This window comes from Aythya fuligula, chromosome 1, assembly GCF_009819795.1.
Source record: "Aythya fuligula isolate bAytFul2 chromosome 1, bAytFul2.pri, whole genome shotgun sequence".
NCBI classification, from domain to species: domain Eukaryota; kingdom Metazoa; phylum Chordata; class Aves; order Anseriformes; family Anatidae; genus Aythya; species Aythya fuligula.
The window spans coordinates 62,748,327-62,765,540 of NC_045559.1; the positions used below are offsets into that span (position 1 = coordinate 62,748,327).

General features: G+C 40.1%; 1 protein-coding gene across 2 annotated transcripts in view; it reads right to left on the minus strand.

The window, feature by feature from the left end:
• Positions 1 to 17,214, minus strand: part of FGD4 (FYVE, RhoGEF and PH domain containing 4) — a 94,685-nt gene that overhangs the window by 47,891 nt on the left and 29,580 nt on the right. Inside the window, exon 1 of one of the 2 annotated variants that reach the window (XM_032205395.1) lies at positions 9,577 to 9,748. The exons of the other annotated variant lie outside the window; for it this stretch is intronic. Coding sequence (XP_032061286.1) covers positions 9,577 to 9,592 — 16 coding nt within the window. The 5' untranslated portion in view covers positions 9,593 to 9,748. Of the gene's footprint in view, positions 1 to 9,576; positions 9,749 to 17,214 lie in introns of those variants that run through there. 2 annotated transcript variants of the gene reach the window in all.

Here is a 17,214-nt window from a genome sequence, read left to right on the forward strand (position 1 = left end):
GTTTTCTTTCTGCAATATGGTGCTGGCCAAAAAATAAATAAAAGGCAAATATCAGAAGGTTTAGAATCACCTTTGAAGAGTGGAATCTTGGAAAAACTTAAGGCACGGATCAAATTCTAGTATAGTATTAGTTCAGATACACTTGCTAGCAAAATCCAAAAATGCAGTGTTTTGTTGTTTTTTTTCCTTGCAAAGCTATTCTCCAGACACAAGCAAAAATATTCTAGGTTCAGCAGAAGAAGGTAGACCACTTTTGGGGAATAACAGAGATGTGATGCATACAAGGCTATTATTTCTCATGTTATTGCATGGAAACATGCCTAGGATTACCAAATGCTGTCTTCCCCTTTCATAGCATTTATTGCAAGGAGTAAACCAATCTGCAAGCAAATAAGGTAGAAAACAAAAAGCGTATTAATACCACTCCTTTTGTTCAATAAACATGGTGAATATAATCACAACATTTGATGGTAAAATTAAACAGGTGAAACATAACCGAACTTAAAATTTGTGTGCCAAATACATGCTACACAATACTTCCTGGGAACCAGAAAACATTCAGAATCTTAAAAGGTAAGCTAGTTTGCATAATAATGCAGAACAGAGGTTTCCAAATTACAGTATGCACACTACACAGGTGAGCCACTGAAAACAAACAGCAGGAATATAGAACTGAAACAAACTTCAGCAAGTTCAACCATGTGAGACACACAATTTTCTAATAAGAAATTATTTCATTATGAATAATAATTCTTTTGAAATAATTTCACCTCTAAGAAGCTCTGGGTTATACAGAGAGTTTTTGAGAAAACCCAGTTCAAAGCAGATACATACCCATATCTGCAGATATGTACCCATATCTGCTTGGTCTGAGATGTCACATTACTACACTGGTCTGTTTTGTGGGTATTCATGAGATGCAAGTAGTCACTGTCACCTTTCCCATGTTTTCTTGAGCTTTATGGTTGTTCTGGCTGGGAGAAACCATGTGTCTTTCTCACAGTAATTTTTATTTTTGTGCCTGAAATAGTGCCTTACAGTAGCTGCAGCTAAAGAGCACAAATTTGCCAAGCTACCAGCTTTGAAGCCACTACATTCAAACAGCTTACCTGCTTTAAGATTTTAAAGCCTAAGCTTCAAAAAGAAGCACCGAAATACCAACAAGATATAACATTGATAACCTTCTGATCTCAGTCTCAGGATGCTCTATATAACACAAAGTAAAAGGCTCAATGGTGAATTTCACATTCACTACGTATGTTGTGCCAACACTGGCTATAGCAGGCATACTCAGTGTGTCTTAACTCTGCTTTCCTTCCTGGCTGTGATCTCTGTTCTTTGAGATCTGATCTAAAAGTAATTTCCGAGTAAGCAGGCCTGTGCATCTGCTGTGGTCTTAGTGAAAGGAGTAAGTCAGCAATTAATGTGATTATCTTTCAACATTTGTCTAGATTTTGGATTAGTACAATAACAAAACTTACAGTGCTGGCACTGCTCCAGTAAAATAAAAAAACACTGTACAAGACTTCAAATAGCTCTTTCCAGGACTGAGCCCAAAAACCAACTTCCTTAGAAAACATTACAATTTCTCCATTCAACAATTAGAGATTACAACAGGGAACACAATACATGCCTCATCAGAAAGGGCACATTCTGGAGTCAGGAATATGGAAATGAAATGTGAGGAAAGGGAATGCAAAGCAAGTCAAAAAAACACCCTCAGTATGTGGAGTCTTTAAAATCAAAATTAATTTGATAGAAGTCCAAGTGGCATATACTATAGTATAATGCTAACTAGTCACGTAAACTAAAACAGAAAAAGGAACAGCAAACAGCTTTTAAAAACTGCATTAAAAACCCACAGTTTGAGCCTTCTGAGAACAAGGCTCACTGCAGTCACCATCTTTTACACCTTCCCCCTGCTGGACCACAACTTTCCTACTGTCTACAGACTTGCAGTGCCAAGTGCTCTCTAATCAGTCAGTTTTTGGAGGATGCCAGTGGTGAAACTGATGCTCAGGCACCTTAGGGGTGGAGGACCTCAGCTGAAGCTGAGGTTTAGTGATGGCCACAGGGGTGGAGGGTTGCGGAAGCTGCAAGTCTGTGAGATAATGCGACAACCCCACTGCTGGCCATTGCTGCTGTGGTTTTCTACTCTTACATCTTCCTCCATCATAAGATGGAGGGCCTTGCTACTGACAGAGCAACTGCTCCAGATGGCAGGGCCTCCAGAAACCTGCCACTGCTACCCCCTCCTCTGAATGGGAGAAGGGGCATGGAGGGAGCAGGCAGGACTGCCTGGCTCTGGCTGAAGCACGCCTGTGTTTCCCTTGAGTGGAAACCACTAATTCAGAATGTGCTGCCAACGTGCAGTTTGTGGCTTGAGAGTAGTAGCTCATAACTGAAGTCCTCAGCCAAAAACACAGACTAAAATGCTTAGAAGTCACCTGTACTCCTATAAACTGGGACAATGGCTTTAGTGATGGCTGTTGTTAATCAACTGTTTAATGATTATTGGAGATTTCTCATATGAACAGAGACAAGCAACTTTCAAGTCACATCTCCAGAAGAAAATATATGATCGAAGGGAAAGCTGTAAGCAAAACAAGTTCTGTTTACAGGAATCAAGAACTACTTTTTCGCATGAATACTTAGGTTTCTGTATTACAAAACAGTCCCTCAAACTCATTTTCACATTGGTGTTTGAACATGTATTATCAAGCCCAAAATCTAAACAGAAAATATGCAGCTGTGTTCTTTTTACCTGTAGAGACTTTTCATAGTTTGTTTTTAATAAAATAGTATCAATATTGTTAAGTGATTTGGGCCTGATTTCCTTCTTTTCATGAAGACTATCTCCAAGACTTAAAGGCTAACAAGGTTTCTAACCCTATAAATGATAAACCATAACCTTTATGTATTTAAAAATGATGACGTTACACAAAAATAAATAAATAAATAAATAATAATAGAGTGTATAGAAAGTAGCAGCAGGTTCATTGCTTCAGGATAACACAGAGTAAGTTGATCCCTGAAACCACCACATTCAGCTTTCTGCTATTACTGTCTCATTTCTACACCAGGTAATTTCAGGTAATTTCTCCCTCCTTGTCAGCACAGTCTTTTGCTAGTTCCGTAATACATGATAGCAACTTTCAGCTCAAGAAGTGCTTCTCATGCAGCTATATTTCACAGTCCCAGGGGAGTACTGACTACATGCTTCAATCTCTTCCCTGTGGCAATCGTGGTAAGATTGGTGAGCATTGTACCTGAGGGCCATTTGTTCCCTGTCCTTGTGAGCTTTTTACAGTTTCACATGCATTTGATGAAGGAAGGGCTTGAGTAAGGTTTGTGTCTTTCTCGAGTCCCTACTGCATTAATAGCCATTGTGGTGAACCCTACCATGAGAAAAGATTAGCATGAAGCACTTCTGCCAAGTTTTCCTGAAGTATTTTTTCCTTTCAGTTTTCCTTGTAGAGCTGTGAGGTGAGGAATGGCTTCCCAGCCATTCTACAAAACAGTAACTTTTTTTTTTTTAAATGAATTTTAGGTTGATATCAGCATATTTTACACTGGCAGCACTCATCATTTTTGAAATATCCTGACCTCCTACTTAATGAGAACACCCTATTTGAATAAGCAGACCCACTGATCACAGAACAATCACTTGTCTGAACAAGGGCTGTGGCATTGAGCCCTAGATCAATTTTGCTCTCAAATCAAGCTCTTTTGCTTGATTTGTTGAGTCTTAAGATGATTTAATTTCTTCCAGTTACCATACATAAGATAACCAGCAGGATGGCATAACTAAGCAGCAGCCTAACATTTCATATTAAGGAGAGCACCTCCAGTACTGGAGTCATGTTAGGAAAACATGCAGATACTTCTATTTTGTACAAACTATTGAAATTATTCAAGATGTCATATTAAAATATACTTATGCAATTATAATACTAATTCAAAGAATGAAAAAAGTACTCCACTTCTATACATTATAAGCTATTATAAAACAAGGTTAGTTTTGACAAATACTTAGATTTTCAAAAAAAAAAAAAAAAAAAAAAAAAAAGATAAGACTGAAATGAAAATTTCACCATTTTGCTCACTATACACTGCTTAAGAAGACCTCCCTATCAAGTCAATCATTGACATTTTCCTCTTCTTCTCTGCCCAGTTACCTATGCAGTTCTTTCAGATTCATCTCATCTCAACTCAGAGCTATTTTAGAAAACACACATATGCTGTAAGACATACATTCAGCTACTTCTGTTGATAAAAGATGAATTGCTAGGAAAATATTTTTAGAAATAGGATGCTTAGAAATAAATAAATAATAAAAAAAAGAAATACCACAGACCCACAAGGGGAAAAAAAATCTAATAACAGCAGGTTCAAATTATAACTGACATCTATTCTTTCAGCTGATCTGAACACATTGATATAAAAATACATCTGACAGCATTTAAGTAGTTTAAAGGTATGAATGTATATGTATTATATCTGAAACGCATAATAGCTAAAGGTCCAAACAGAAGTCAATTATGCAATACAAGCCAATAAAATTATCACTGATAGACAGGAACTGCTTCCCACTGCCAGCTGCTGAGGCAGTGTGTCAGGCCAGATCTGGCAACCCAAAACCATCCAGGAGCCAGCCGGCACTGACACGAGTTGTTCCACCCGCTCCCCTCCCTCCTCCTGGCTGCTTGCTCTCACCACTTTGCATCAGTGCTGGCATGCATCTAGCCACAGGATGCAGGCCGGGAAAGTTAAGCTCTCAGAAATGTAACCCTGCCAAAAATTAAAAAAAAAAAGGCAACTAACTCTCTTCCAGATTCACACCTTCAGTCACCTCAGATGCACTGGGGCTTGGGCAAAGATGCAAATATATTGACAGGGGAAAGAAAGACAAGGCACCCCTTTTAGAGGCAAGTAGCCACTAGATGATGTTAATTCCATTCAATCTCTTCTTAAGGGTTACTGTTGGAGAAAACAGTATTGAAATGTGTGTGTTTGTGTCAAAACCCTATTCTCTAAACTTATATTAATCGAGACTTAAAATAATATGCTCTAATTAAAGAAAAGGCTGCAGCGTGTTAACTGCACAATAGCATCACAACAGCATACCAGGCACTACTTTTTATTATTTGAAAGATTAAAAGTATATTTAAAATTATGGGTGCAATAAAGAACAGTGATAAAGCGGGTGATAAACATGTGGCTGTGAGTCCCTTAAACACTTAGCAGCAGCACAGCTGTGTGGTGCTCCAGCTGCTCAGCAGAGAACACTTTTCCTCCCCAAAGTCAGCGGCGCACAGCCCGCTGTCAGGCTCCCCAAGCACTCCCATCTCCCTGCCAAGTAATTAACGACCATCATCTATGAGACACAGAAAAACAAGCAGCTCCCTGGGAATGGCTCATTGCACTGAAACAGAAATATAAAGAACCCAAAGCTGGACATTTCACAAGAATTCAAGTGCTTCCTGCTTTTGACCTGGTTGGGGGAAGAAAAAAAAAAAAATAAGAATAGCCAGAAAAAGCTTGCTTTAAGTACATTTAGGGCCTTCCTTTAAGAGGGACCTTCCTTTTTCTGTCTCCTCAAAGCCTACCATAATTATGCCAGTTTTTATGTGGCGCCTTGCCTATAAAGAGCGATAGAGAGATCACTATTTCATGCTAACTCATCAGTTTCTAATCATCCTTACGGAAGGAAGTCAAGTACATGTTGCCTGGAATCCAAATGGGGAATAAAGCTTTAGCCTTACATTGCCAAAAATTACTACTGTTTGTGCTGCTGTTCACAGAGCTCGCTTCAGCTCAACAGACCTGCCATCAGCGTAATCACCTCTTGAACATCAAAACAGGTTGCAACAGCTTTACGTTTTATGCTATGAACTGGCCAAGAGATACAAACTGAGAACAATTGTAATGTTTATTTCTCTCTCCTCTCTTTTCCAGAATCCCATTTAAAACATATTTTAAAAAATAACTACTAGATGATGAATTTGAAATGTCATGTCTTAAAACTTAATTCAGAGAATTAAAATGTTTTTTCTTGCAGACTCAGATGAATATTTACCATTCTGTCCCAAAAAGCTTAATAGTCATATGATTGTTTAAATAACTTCCCTATCTTCAAATGAGCAAATGGATAGAAAATGCTTTTAAAAAGTCATATAAAGTAAAAATACATTAAACCCACCAACACTTCCTAAAGAGAAATGATTTTAAAACAACTTGAGTTTTATCCAGCATACTTGAAGGATGTGCAACCTTTCACTTTGCAAACATTCTGAAAATGAAAATGCTTATGGCCTCAGGAGAGACTAAAAAAAGCTGCTCAAAACCAAAAATAAAACTACAGAGACTAAGACAACCCCCACAGAGAAGGGTTAGTTTTATCCCCTTCCTTTCCTCACCATCCTTTGAGTTCCCATCACTTACTTCTTACCAACACTAATACTTTTTGTATTTATTGCCAGGCCAACGTAACCCCACAAGAAAACAATATGCTGCTTGTATCACACTAGTTTTCTGCTATGTGAGCAAGCTGAAATGGCTTGGGGATGAGACCTAAAGCCTGGGAAAGGCCCAGTGAGAGCCTGGGCAGCTCCCTGGCAGCACCCACCCATTCGGTCATGTGTACTGCTCATCCAGCTGCAGCACAACCCTGAGGACTCCTGTGCAGCATTCACTGTTTTCCTTAAAGCCTCACTTTTTGGCATCAGAAGAGTATCAAATTATTCATTAACCAAAAAAAAAAAAAAAGCTGACAGCTTGTATGTTGGGGATGAAAGTCTTCCAAAACAGAGAGCAAACAAAAATCTATGACATTAATCAAAACAAACCAAACACACACAAAAAAAAAAACAAAAAAAAAACACACACACAAACAAAAAAAAACAACCCACGTTTGTTTAAGCCTAAACATTTCATTTATTTTATAACCTGAAGTTTGGCAATACTCCAATCCCTCTCCACCTTATATGACCCCACCCAGTTGTTGCTTCCCTCCTTTATTTTTTCATTTTTCTCCTTCCCTGCAAGCGACAGGTCATTCTTGCATGGGCATCTTTACAAGCGAGAGCAGTCACAGTGTGTTAAATATTTCACAACAATATAAAGCAAAGATTGTGTTTGATAACTACTAACTCCTCTTCCTGTCGATGACTGTCTGTCATACTGCAAGGAAACACAGACTCTGAGTTTCCACATCCTTCAAGGAACTTAATCCTTTCGTATCATAGCAATCGTAAACCTGGGGCAGGGGGGAAACATGGGGAAAATGAGTGTGCCATGACTAGTTTCTATTTTTAGAAAAGACTCAAGCCCCTTTCACTGTTTATATAGCACCTAGCACTGAAAAGACCAGAAGACTCTGGGGCCTGCAGCCACAGTGCAAAGCGTAGTGATGGAGCTAATGAAGAACACCCAGTTCTCTGGTGACTTCTGTGGGTCACAATGTCATAGAACCTTTCAAAACTAAATTGCTTCAAATGAGGTTTTCAGTGATGTTTTCACCCTGTAGTGAATAGTAATAATAAGAATAAAGCTGTGAAGTTCTTCTCTTAAAAAACGTCAAAGCTCCAGAAAAGATGCACTGTACACATTTCCTATACTTGTTATATTGTTCAATACTTGGAAGAGTTGCTTTTGTCAGGCAACTGGATGCTCTCCCTCAATTGCATGTTTAACACTGCAGTTGCAGTGACTAAACTGAGTTGAGAATTTACATCCCTAAAGAGGCACTGTCCCTTCAAGTCCCAGTGCCCCAGCAAGTGACAGCAGAAGCAGTAGCTCCATGTGTCTTTTAGGTGCTATTTAGGAACTTCAAGGGATATTTGCCCTCTCCATTTCAAACCTGCACTGACTGGAACAACTTGGTGTCACCATTTTTATGCATACCGTCTATGCACATGGGTCTCCTGATACCAGCCTGGGAAGGTCATGCTACGTGATCCCTACATGCTCTTCCATAGGCTGCTCTTTGCTCTGCTCACCCTTCAAGCCAGGTACTTGCAAGACAGTCCACTACTGCTTTCATACAACTTCTAACTGGAGCCTGAGCAAAGAGACACTGCCTGAAAAACACCACAACAGTATGACAGTATTCTTTATGTCACCCTAAGGCACATATAAATGCATTTGCACTTCCGATATCCGATCTCTCAGAATCAGAGATCACAGCTTCACCAGTGTATTCTATATTCAGATGACCCCTGTTATACGTAAGTATACTGTAAGCCAAACTAAAATAGCCAAAAACATGCCAAAGGCCAAAAGCGAAGATTACTTGTAATACCAAAAATAGTATTTACGGCACCACACTGAGCTTCCTGGAAATCTATGGGGGTTTGTGTTATGTTTATAGGAAAACAGCAAGCATTACAGATCCTAGAAAACAGCAAGAAAAGAGCAAGACTGATGGGGGAAAAAAAAAAAAAAAGTTTCCTACTATCCCATGTAGATTTTTCTCAGTATACGGAATGATGACACAAAGTGGTGTTGGGTGATTACCAAAATCTAAAGGGAGAAGGGCAACTTCAAACCTGATAATAAGACAGATAAGGAGCCAATATAAAGATTTTAAAACAAGCATTCTTTGCACCTACAGAAAATCAGATGCCCACAAACACTGAGGTCAGGAATCTGAGACATTAATGACATCTACTCGAAGCTTCTCTAGCAACTCTCTCAAGCTCATCCATGCAATCATTCCCTTCCCTCTATGCACCTTCAGAGGGCTTTCCAGAGGAAAACCAGCACGCTGAACCCAGACCTTCCACAGATCTATTCTACCTATATCTCTGTGCAGAACTGAATTAAAAATATTCAGAAGTTAGGGCTAAATATAACCCATTTTAATTCAACTTACCCTAAGCTGAACTTCTGTCAGAACTGCAAAATGCACTCAAGTAAAGCAGCAACTTCAACAGTATTCTTAAAAATTGTTAGAAACATATTTTCAATGAAAAAAGTCCAGACCATTCATTGCATGGTGTAATACAAGATGACATTCTTTTATTCTGGAAGCTAATCCTGTACTTTAAAAGTATCAGAAGTGCAAGTTAAATGGATTATTGCAAGATCACACAACAAAAGCTAAGCACATTGAAAGCATATACCTATTTCCTAAAACAATGCAGGAGAGAGTGCTTTGAGCCAGTGCTGATTTACAGAAGTGCACTATAGAAACCTCACAGCTATGAACAGAACTCAATGAACCTGAAAAATGAGCCAGAAGTAGAAATAAATATCACAAAACTGATTTGCTTTAGAAAGTCTCTAGTTGGTGAAAGCAGCAGCAGAACAAGCCAAAAGTAACACAGCTCCCTGTGTGGCAGATTTACTGGGCAAACAGCTCAAGCAACTGCAATCTCATTTACTCAGAATAAGAGCAAAAAGACACCACCACATTCCAGCTGTATTGCCTCACACAGCAGCTGGATTTTAATGTGTTTACTTGCTTCAAGGCACCCCCCAAAAAAGTTTAACCCATTGTGCCTCTGGACACAAAAAACACCCCCAACCTTTGCAGAGATTAAGGTTTAACAGAAGCATCCCGTTCAGTCTTACCTGGTTCAGAAGACATTTTTATTTTTTTTAAATATATTCCAGTACCACTGCACGAGGAATTGCTTTCACAGTGGTAATAACCCTGTGGCACGCTGACATATATCCTATTTACATGACCTATAAGCTGCCAGAAAGGACTTCTTGCCAGATGTACAGTATATGCCGACAGTTTACATGCTGGGTCTTTCAATTATACTGCGCTCCTCCCCTGGCCAGCCGGTTTCAAGAGGAAAAACGTAAGCATGCAAGCCAGTCAGCTTAGAGAAAGAAGTGAAGGCTGCTGCTCACTATTAAAGAGGAAAAACAAAGAAATCAGCTTATGTAACTACACAGTGCTGGAGAAGGGAGGAGGAAGAGGAGGAGGGACGACCATAAATTGTTTTGTCTAATGCCCCAGCTGCTATGAAAGTTCTGTCACTACAAACTGCGTTGCTCTTTGAAAATAAAGCACTATCAAGGTTAAAGGACAAATTAGAGCATTTCTGTGGTCAGGACTTCGCTCTCCCTTTATACTACACAATGATCATTTCTAGTATTATTTTTTTCCCTGTATAATGTGCATACTTCATTCTAGGAATAAGTTTATAAACACAGCACACAATACTGGAGCAGTGGACAAAGAAGTCTACACTAAGGAATTGTCATGAAAATATTAGCTTATTTGGAACAGATTAAGACTCCCTGGAATTATTTAAAATCAATTTTTAAATGGCATAAACTAGCTATCATGACCAAGGGCAGAACAGAAAGCGATTACAGTGAATTCTGTATTGTGAAATGCAAATTTTCAAAAAGTGAAAGGACCAACAGAAAAGAGAAGTTACTGAAAGTGGCATTTTTTTTTTTTTTTGCTCACATGTGAGCACTCTGATCATGTGGTCCCTGGCTGGCACGCATTTATATCAGCAGGAGAAAGAAACCAGGATTTAAATCCAGCCCTGTCAATTTGGATAATACGAGTCCGGATACAGCAGCCAGCTCTTCATTCACTGCAGCTGAGGTCATCTTCAGCCAGGGCTCCAAACCACATCTCCCTGCAGCCCCTTCCACCAAGGTCCACTCCTAATCCTCACACTCAAGGCTACGCACAAGCATGCTGCTGCAGAGCTGCTCTGAAGGACAAGTACCAAGGGTTACAGGGAATACACTTGCAAAACAATCTGTTGTTATGAATATCTGTTTTTTCACTGAGGAGACAGCTCTCTTGACGAGGGCAGTTAATTATTTCCTTTCTAGTACAGATGTCAAACTTTTTGTTGTTGCTGTTGTTTTTTTTTTTTTTTTTTTTTTTTTTTTTCCAAAACCTGTAAGAGCAACTATTTATTTCAAAACTTTGGTTTTATTTTTCTTCTTGAGCTGAGGAGATGCAAGTTCAGCGCACCTGGATCTGAACAAAATCCATTTTTAGCACTTTAACCCAGACTTTCGTGTGTTGTTTTTGGCATGTTATTTTTGAACTGCTAAAATGGCAATTTGCCATCTTTGATACTCCTAGCCAGTAATTCCAGTCTCCTTAAAGAAATCTCATTCACCCAGGTCATCAATACACCATGAAAACAAAAAGTAACTGTGTAAATGATTAAGTTTATAAAAGGCTGGACTAAGAGACCAGACTGAGAATTCCAATGAACACATTACATTTCTGTTCTGAAGCTCATCTCCCAGAATTTGAAGACTGCCTCCTAACTTGGGGCTTCCAGATGAAGCAAGCCTACAACAGAACACCGTCTCTCTCCAGAAAAGGCTTTGCAAAGAAGATGCAGTTTCTTGGGTATCCCATATTTTAAACAAACCATTTTCCACACCAGACTATTTTGTCCACCTGCCAGTGAGACTTGGTCCATGTTCCTTCAGCCTGATGCACGCTTCCTAACCCAGGGAAAACACTGATGATGCACATAGATGGCAGATTTTAAATTCAGATGGGATCAGCAATAGTTTTCAATTTTCAAATTTCAATTTTTTTTCATGCAAGCAACACAGTAGGTTAGAAAACTGCAAAATAGTACAAAAAGCAATGGGTTCAGGTAAGCAGTTAGAGAAATATGAGATACTGCCTGCCATAAGGGAAGAGAAGACGAGGGGTCAGACCAGGGAAAGCATGGGGCGATGACAGGGAAAATTAAAACAAGCTGCCAAGTCTTCCTTTTCGGGTAAGCACATATCCCAGCTATTTCTGACTCTGCAGCATGAGACGAGTGGGAGGGAGGCCATTTGAGCTCCCAGATTCTGCTCTCCTCCATCCCTGATGTGCCAGCAGGAGGCACAGAGCACACACCAGATCCCAGCTCTGACTAGGGCTGGTCCACCCTCTACCCATCAGATGACTCCACTGCTTGCAATAGCTCATGGAGAGCAACCTCAGATCCTGATTTGCTCAGTGAAAAAATAATAATAAAAAAAATTCACAAACTTGAAGGACATTGTGAAATTTCATTTCCAGAACAGCAACATTAAAACAGGTATAAAGTCTCCAAAGTCTAACTTCAAAACACATGTTTAAATCCTCCCTTAAAAAAAAATAAAATAAAATAAAAGAGAAGATTAATTGTTTTATCTCTGTTTGATTAGCTAGCAGATAAGGGGATTTGTGGGAGATTAAAACAGATACAATGGGGACATCTCATTAATCTATTCCCCTGGTTTCACATGAGTTTTATACCCAGCTTTCCTTACTGTAAGAACAGAAACAGTGCAAAGTACAACCTACAACCAAATGTCATATTATCAAATATTAGTTGCAATCCCATTGACAAGAGGCACAGCTGTATCTGACTGGCCATTAGATCATGTCCCTGAACTTTAAAGAAAAAGTAACTGAATAATAAATTTAATTTTATTAAATTTTTCTAAACACAGAAAAAGGGGCATGGAGAACAGCTAGTTAAATAAAGTGTTCTCATTAGTGGGTAATTAAAATCATACCACTGTGTAGCTGCTATCATTTAATATGAATAAAATAGCTATTCAAACTAAAACCAGTATGGTTTTAGTCCACAGACATGCACAGTAGAGTAGTTTAACTTCACAAAACTGAGTTATCTCAATTCAAAAGTATTGGCTCATCATATGACTTCATGACGCCAGTACTAGAGCTTTTAAAATGACTTATAATAAATACAGGAGGTTTACTCTGATTTCCACCTCCAAGCACTCTGCAAACTAAACTTCACAAGCTTTCTTAGCATTTTCCCCATCTTGCAGGTAAGAGAACTCAAATCATTTGCCTCTTTTGACTATTCCTAATTTGATGAAGCTACTGTTGAGAACGAAGTCACATTATCATGAGCACTCAGGAAATCTGAAAAGTTGAACCAAGTATTAAAGGGCGACATGGACAGCATTCCACACTTTCACACACCCCCGAGAACAAATCAGCTCATGTGACAGTGAATCACAGCCCTACGTTCAGCCTCTCTGCCTTCAGCTGCCTTCTCTCTGCAGGCTCACTTCAGGCACAGAGTGTTTGAAAAGTTTTGTTGAGAATACTGCATCAGGATTTGGGATGCAGTTTCTGCAAGCCAGTCATGGAGAAAAAGTGATTTTTCTTCCACCTAAAGGATCAGTAGCCTCAGATCCCTTCCAGCACAGAACAGGGCACAAACAGTTTGAATTCCAACACATCAGTGAGCTCTGTTGAAAGCACCCCCTCCTTTTTTCTTTTCCTTCTTCTTCTTCCTGTGATAGACCTTTAAACGTATCAGTTAATCCAAAAGAAACTTAAAACCACATCAACCAAACAGGCACATTTCATGGGGTTCCTGTAAGGTAGATAGAGCTGTCTCACATTGTTACTTACCTCTCACCCTTTTCCTTTCCACCCGAGTACATCAAAAGGACAGTAACTTGCTCCTAGTCAAAACTGAAGGCATGCTTTGTCCCTAAGCCAAAGCAGTTTCCAAGGTCCTGCTAGAAAAGTCTGCATCGTACTGCTTGGCTCCCAGCTGTTCTTAGGGTAATGGGATTAGCTAGCAAGGCACCACACACCCTTGCTCCAGAGAACCCACTCTCCTTCAGCCTTTGCACATGCTGCTCTTAATTCTTGATTCTTGGGATAACCTAAAATAAGCCATGTGCAAGAGCCCAACACAGTCCTGCCACTTGTGCTTTGTTGTTTCATTTGGCTGTAGGGGGGGACATGGTGTTGGCTTCCTGCCTTTGATCACCATGTGGCTGCTTGACTTTTATTCTGTTGCCAACTACCAGGAGCTGCACATGAGGAAAACCACCACAAGGATGTTCAGCAGTTTCCCCTCTCTGCCAAGGAAGGGAGATGACGCCCACAAGGATGTGGTTAACGATACAGCTGCATTTCAATTTAGTGGTTCTAGTACATGAACCACTTTGCAGCTATAGGCAATTTTATCCCTTATCAAAACATCCAGCCCACAATCAGGCAATGCAACCCGTCAGGAAAATCCCCACAGGCAAAACAAAGAATTTTCTTTCAGGTTAGCAAACTGAACTGGTGTTTTCTACAACCTGACCAGCTCCAAGGGGTGTGTGGTGGAAGCCACGGCATGGCACGGCACAGCAGGCAGGAACATACCCACCCTTCTCCAAGCCAGGCTGTCCCCTCAACTCAGCTCTGACATCCTACCCAGGGGCAGCAATGGGCTGCCCAGGACTGCAAAGGTTAATGATGACCGAGTGCAGTAGCTGTGAAGAGTTGACAAGGGCCCTTGAATGGATACACGAAGGGTGAAATTCATGCATGATTGCCCAATAACCTCAAGAGAAGCAAGGCGAGGTGATCAGCATGCAGCCCAAGAGTACAGTCACATCAAGCCAGTGGCTGATGACGGAAAATGCTGCTCTTCCTATCCTTACAGGGCCTTGTCTGGCAGTGAAGCAAGCCAGTTCAGCTCACTAATCTGCCAGAAACATACTCATTTTCTCTGGGATTGGTCTGTTAACTTAGCAGGCTGAGATGGCCCGTGGGGTCAGATAAGCATCAGTGTCAACAGAAGGAAAAAGGGTGAGAGAGGACAGTAAGCAAACCTAGTTATTGGAGGTCTCATTAAGCCTCATCCATTAAGCTTCACCACATAGGTGTGTGAGGAAGGAAGAAAAAATGGTACAGCTCAATACATGCATGTCCCCATTGAAAAATAAGATGGGGAACAAACTAGATTCAGCAAGTAACCTACAAAAACAAGTGACCACCAGGAAGAGAAGGGACAAGAAGTCCAAAGAAGTGAGCTGGGTGGGAAGGGAGTTTAAAAATGGATATTTTGGACTGCCATAACGAAGAATAACAATAGTACATTAAAGAGATGGGTAACTAGCCTCACCAGGTGAGAAGTATTCTGAAAGATCCTGAATCTGCAGCCCACACAGAAACAAGTTTATTCAACGGACTCTCCCTCCCAGTTCTAACATCAAAAACTACTCCACCAGTCCCTCCTCCAGCTCTCCTGGTTCACATGCAAGGACCTGGGTTTAACACAAGCAATACCAAGGCAGGTATGATGAGCAGTTATTGTGCCACAATTAGAAAACAACTAGCAGTATTTTTCCATCTTTTTTTTCCCCCCCTCTCCAGCTCAGCTGTAATGTGCCCCAAAGGGAAAGCCAGTGGCTGCACAAAAGCCCAAAGGACTTGTAATATCAGTTCTTAACGGAAAAGTCTGCTTTTTTGTCCTACATTTGTACAGTACTTGTTACGATAGAATCTTGGTGTCTGTAATTTAGTCCAAGCATAAAAGCAATACAAAGCCCTCCAAACAAATAATTAAATGGTTGGAGTTCTACAAAAATCTAAGAATTATACTGAACATGAGTGCCACATCACTTCCATTTACTCTATTAGCGCTTACAAAAGGGATGCATTTGTTATGGCAACTCTATGTTTTACACTAACCATATAAAGCTACGTTTCTGTAACTTATACTATTCCCATATTTACCAAAAATCCAGGAATTTGTGGTTCATCCTTCCAAGTAATCCTTTCTTGCAAAAATCAGCAATTGTTAAATAAGTTTTGTTTTTAAATCTGAGTAGACAAAGGCTTTGTTTATCAACTGGGTTTGATTCTCCTGTTTTAAGAAATGGCTTAACAGTTCACTCTTTTTACATACTATTTTTTTTACAAAATTGGGAGAAAAGCTTCCTGTTACAATTTAGGGACAAGGAAATTACTATTTACAGCACCATCCTTTCTGTTATGCTAATACACAGTAAATAAACACCAAGCAAAGCCCCCCAGCTCACCCTTTCCTTACATTGTCTTCACTGCTTTCTCCTCCTCTTGCCTTCCCCCTGGAGAAGGCAGATTCTCCAGGCCCCTGCCTGCACCGCAGCTGCTGCCTCTTCCCCAGTGGCCCCACTACCTCTCCTGGGGACAGTCCCAGTTGCCACCATGCTCTGCTGGCAGCCAGGCAGGAGGACCAAGCTAACAAAGGCTGGTGATGCAAGGCCAGCAGAGCAGCCCTCATGCCTCACCAGGTGGGAACCACATGCTAGTTGCTACCACAGAAACCCACACACTTCTTTAAGGACGGATGGGGAAAAGGGAAGTGGGGAGAGGAGAAAAAGCTTGCAACCTACCCTAATAGCATTGTGCCACCCATCGTTCTTCACCTTCATAGATTTTTTTTTATTTTATTGCTCATTTAACAACTATGCAAAACAGCTGAAGGACACAGACTCTCATTTTCCAGTTAATTTAGCTTTTGGTCATACATTACACATTCGCCAAAAAACATCCCTATTCTCTCCCCCTCCTCACCCCCCCCAAAAAAAAAAAAAAAAAAAAAAAAAAGACAAAGCAAAACACAATTCAAACCAGAAAGAGCAGCACACAGACTTTTCTTTAAATTTAGCAGTTAGTGAAAGGCTGCATCCTCAGCTTAAAAATTATCCTGCCATGTTAGGAATCCAGGCAGTAGAAAGACTCACAAGTGGAGCTGGTCAGCATGCAGTGACAGTGATTTAGCTTTCATATAAATATGTTAAAAAAAAAAAGGTTGGGCAGCGTCAGATACTAAGTATAAAAGTATTAATTATTCTTGCTTTGAGTTAATGAAAAACAGCATGACAAGTTCACAAAAAACATCAGAGTGGAATACATCAGTACATTTTCAGAGCAGATAGGGGCATATGAACTACAAATGATGGCAAGAAAAAAAATAATAAGAGGAAATCACTCAGTCAAATATTGCATGTCTGAAAAGAACCAGTAGCAAATGTTTGGGTAACCAACATCAGAAGGCAGCTAGCACACAATGATTTTTCCCTCAGTCCCCATGGCTTCCAGCATCAGATGTCTAGGAGTCAGCAGATGTGTTTGTGCAACTGTGTTTTACAGCTGCTGACAGGCATATTCACCGCAAATTTATTTAGTCTCTTCCTGAGTCCCATTTGTATTTCTTGAACGGAATATGCAACAGTACAGGCATTTTTAACCTGTTCTACCTCAACTCTGACTTCATGCTTCCTGAAGAAGAGAAGCTGGATGGCACAATAGTGTTGCCCTTTCCCTTTCACCCTTCTCCATCATCCCCATCCCATTCTAAAAAGTATTAGGGTAATTTCTCCAGAACACAAACAGCTTTAGTCTCTTGACTTTGTCATATTTAGACCAGCCTAGCCTAGTACCTACAGGATAGTCAGCAAATTGGGACCTTCTTTACAGTC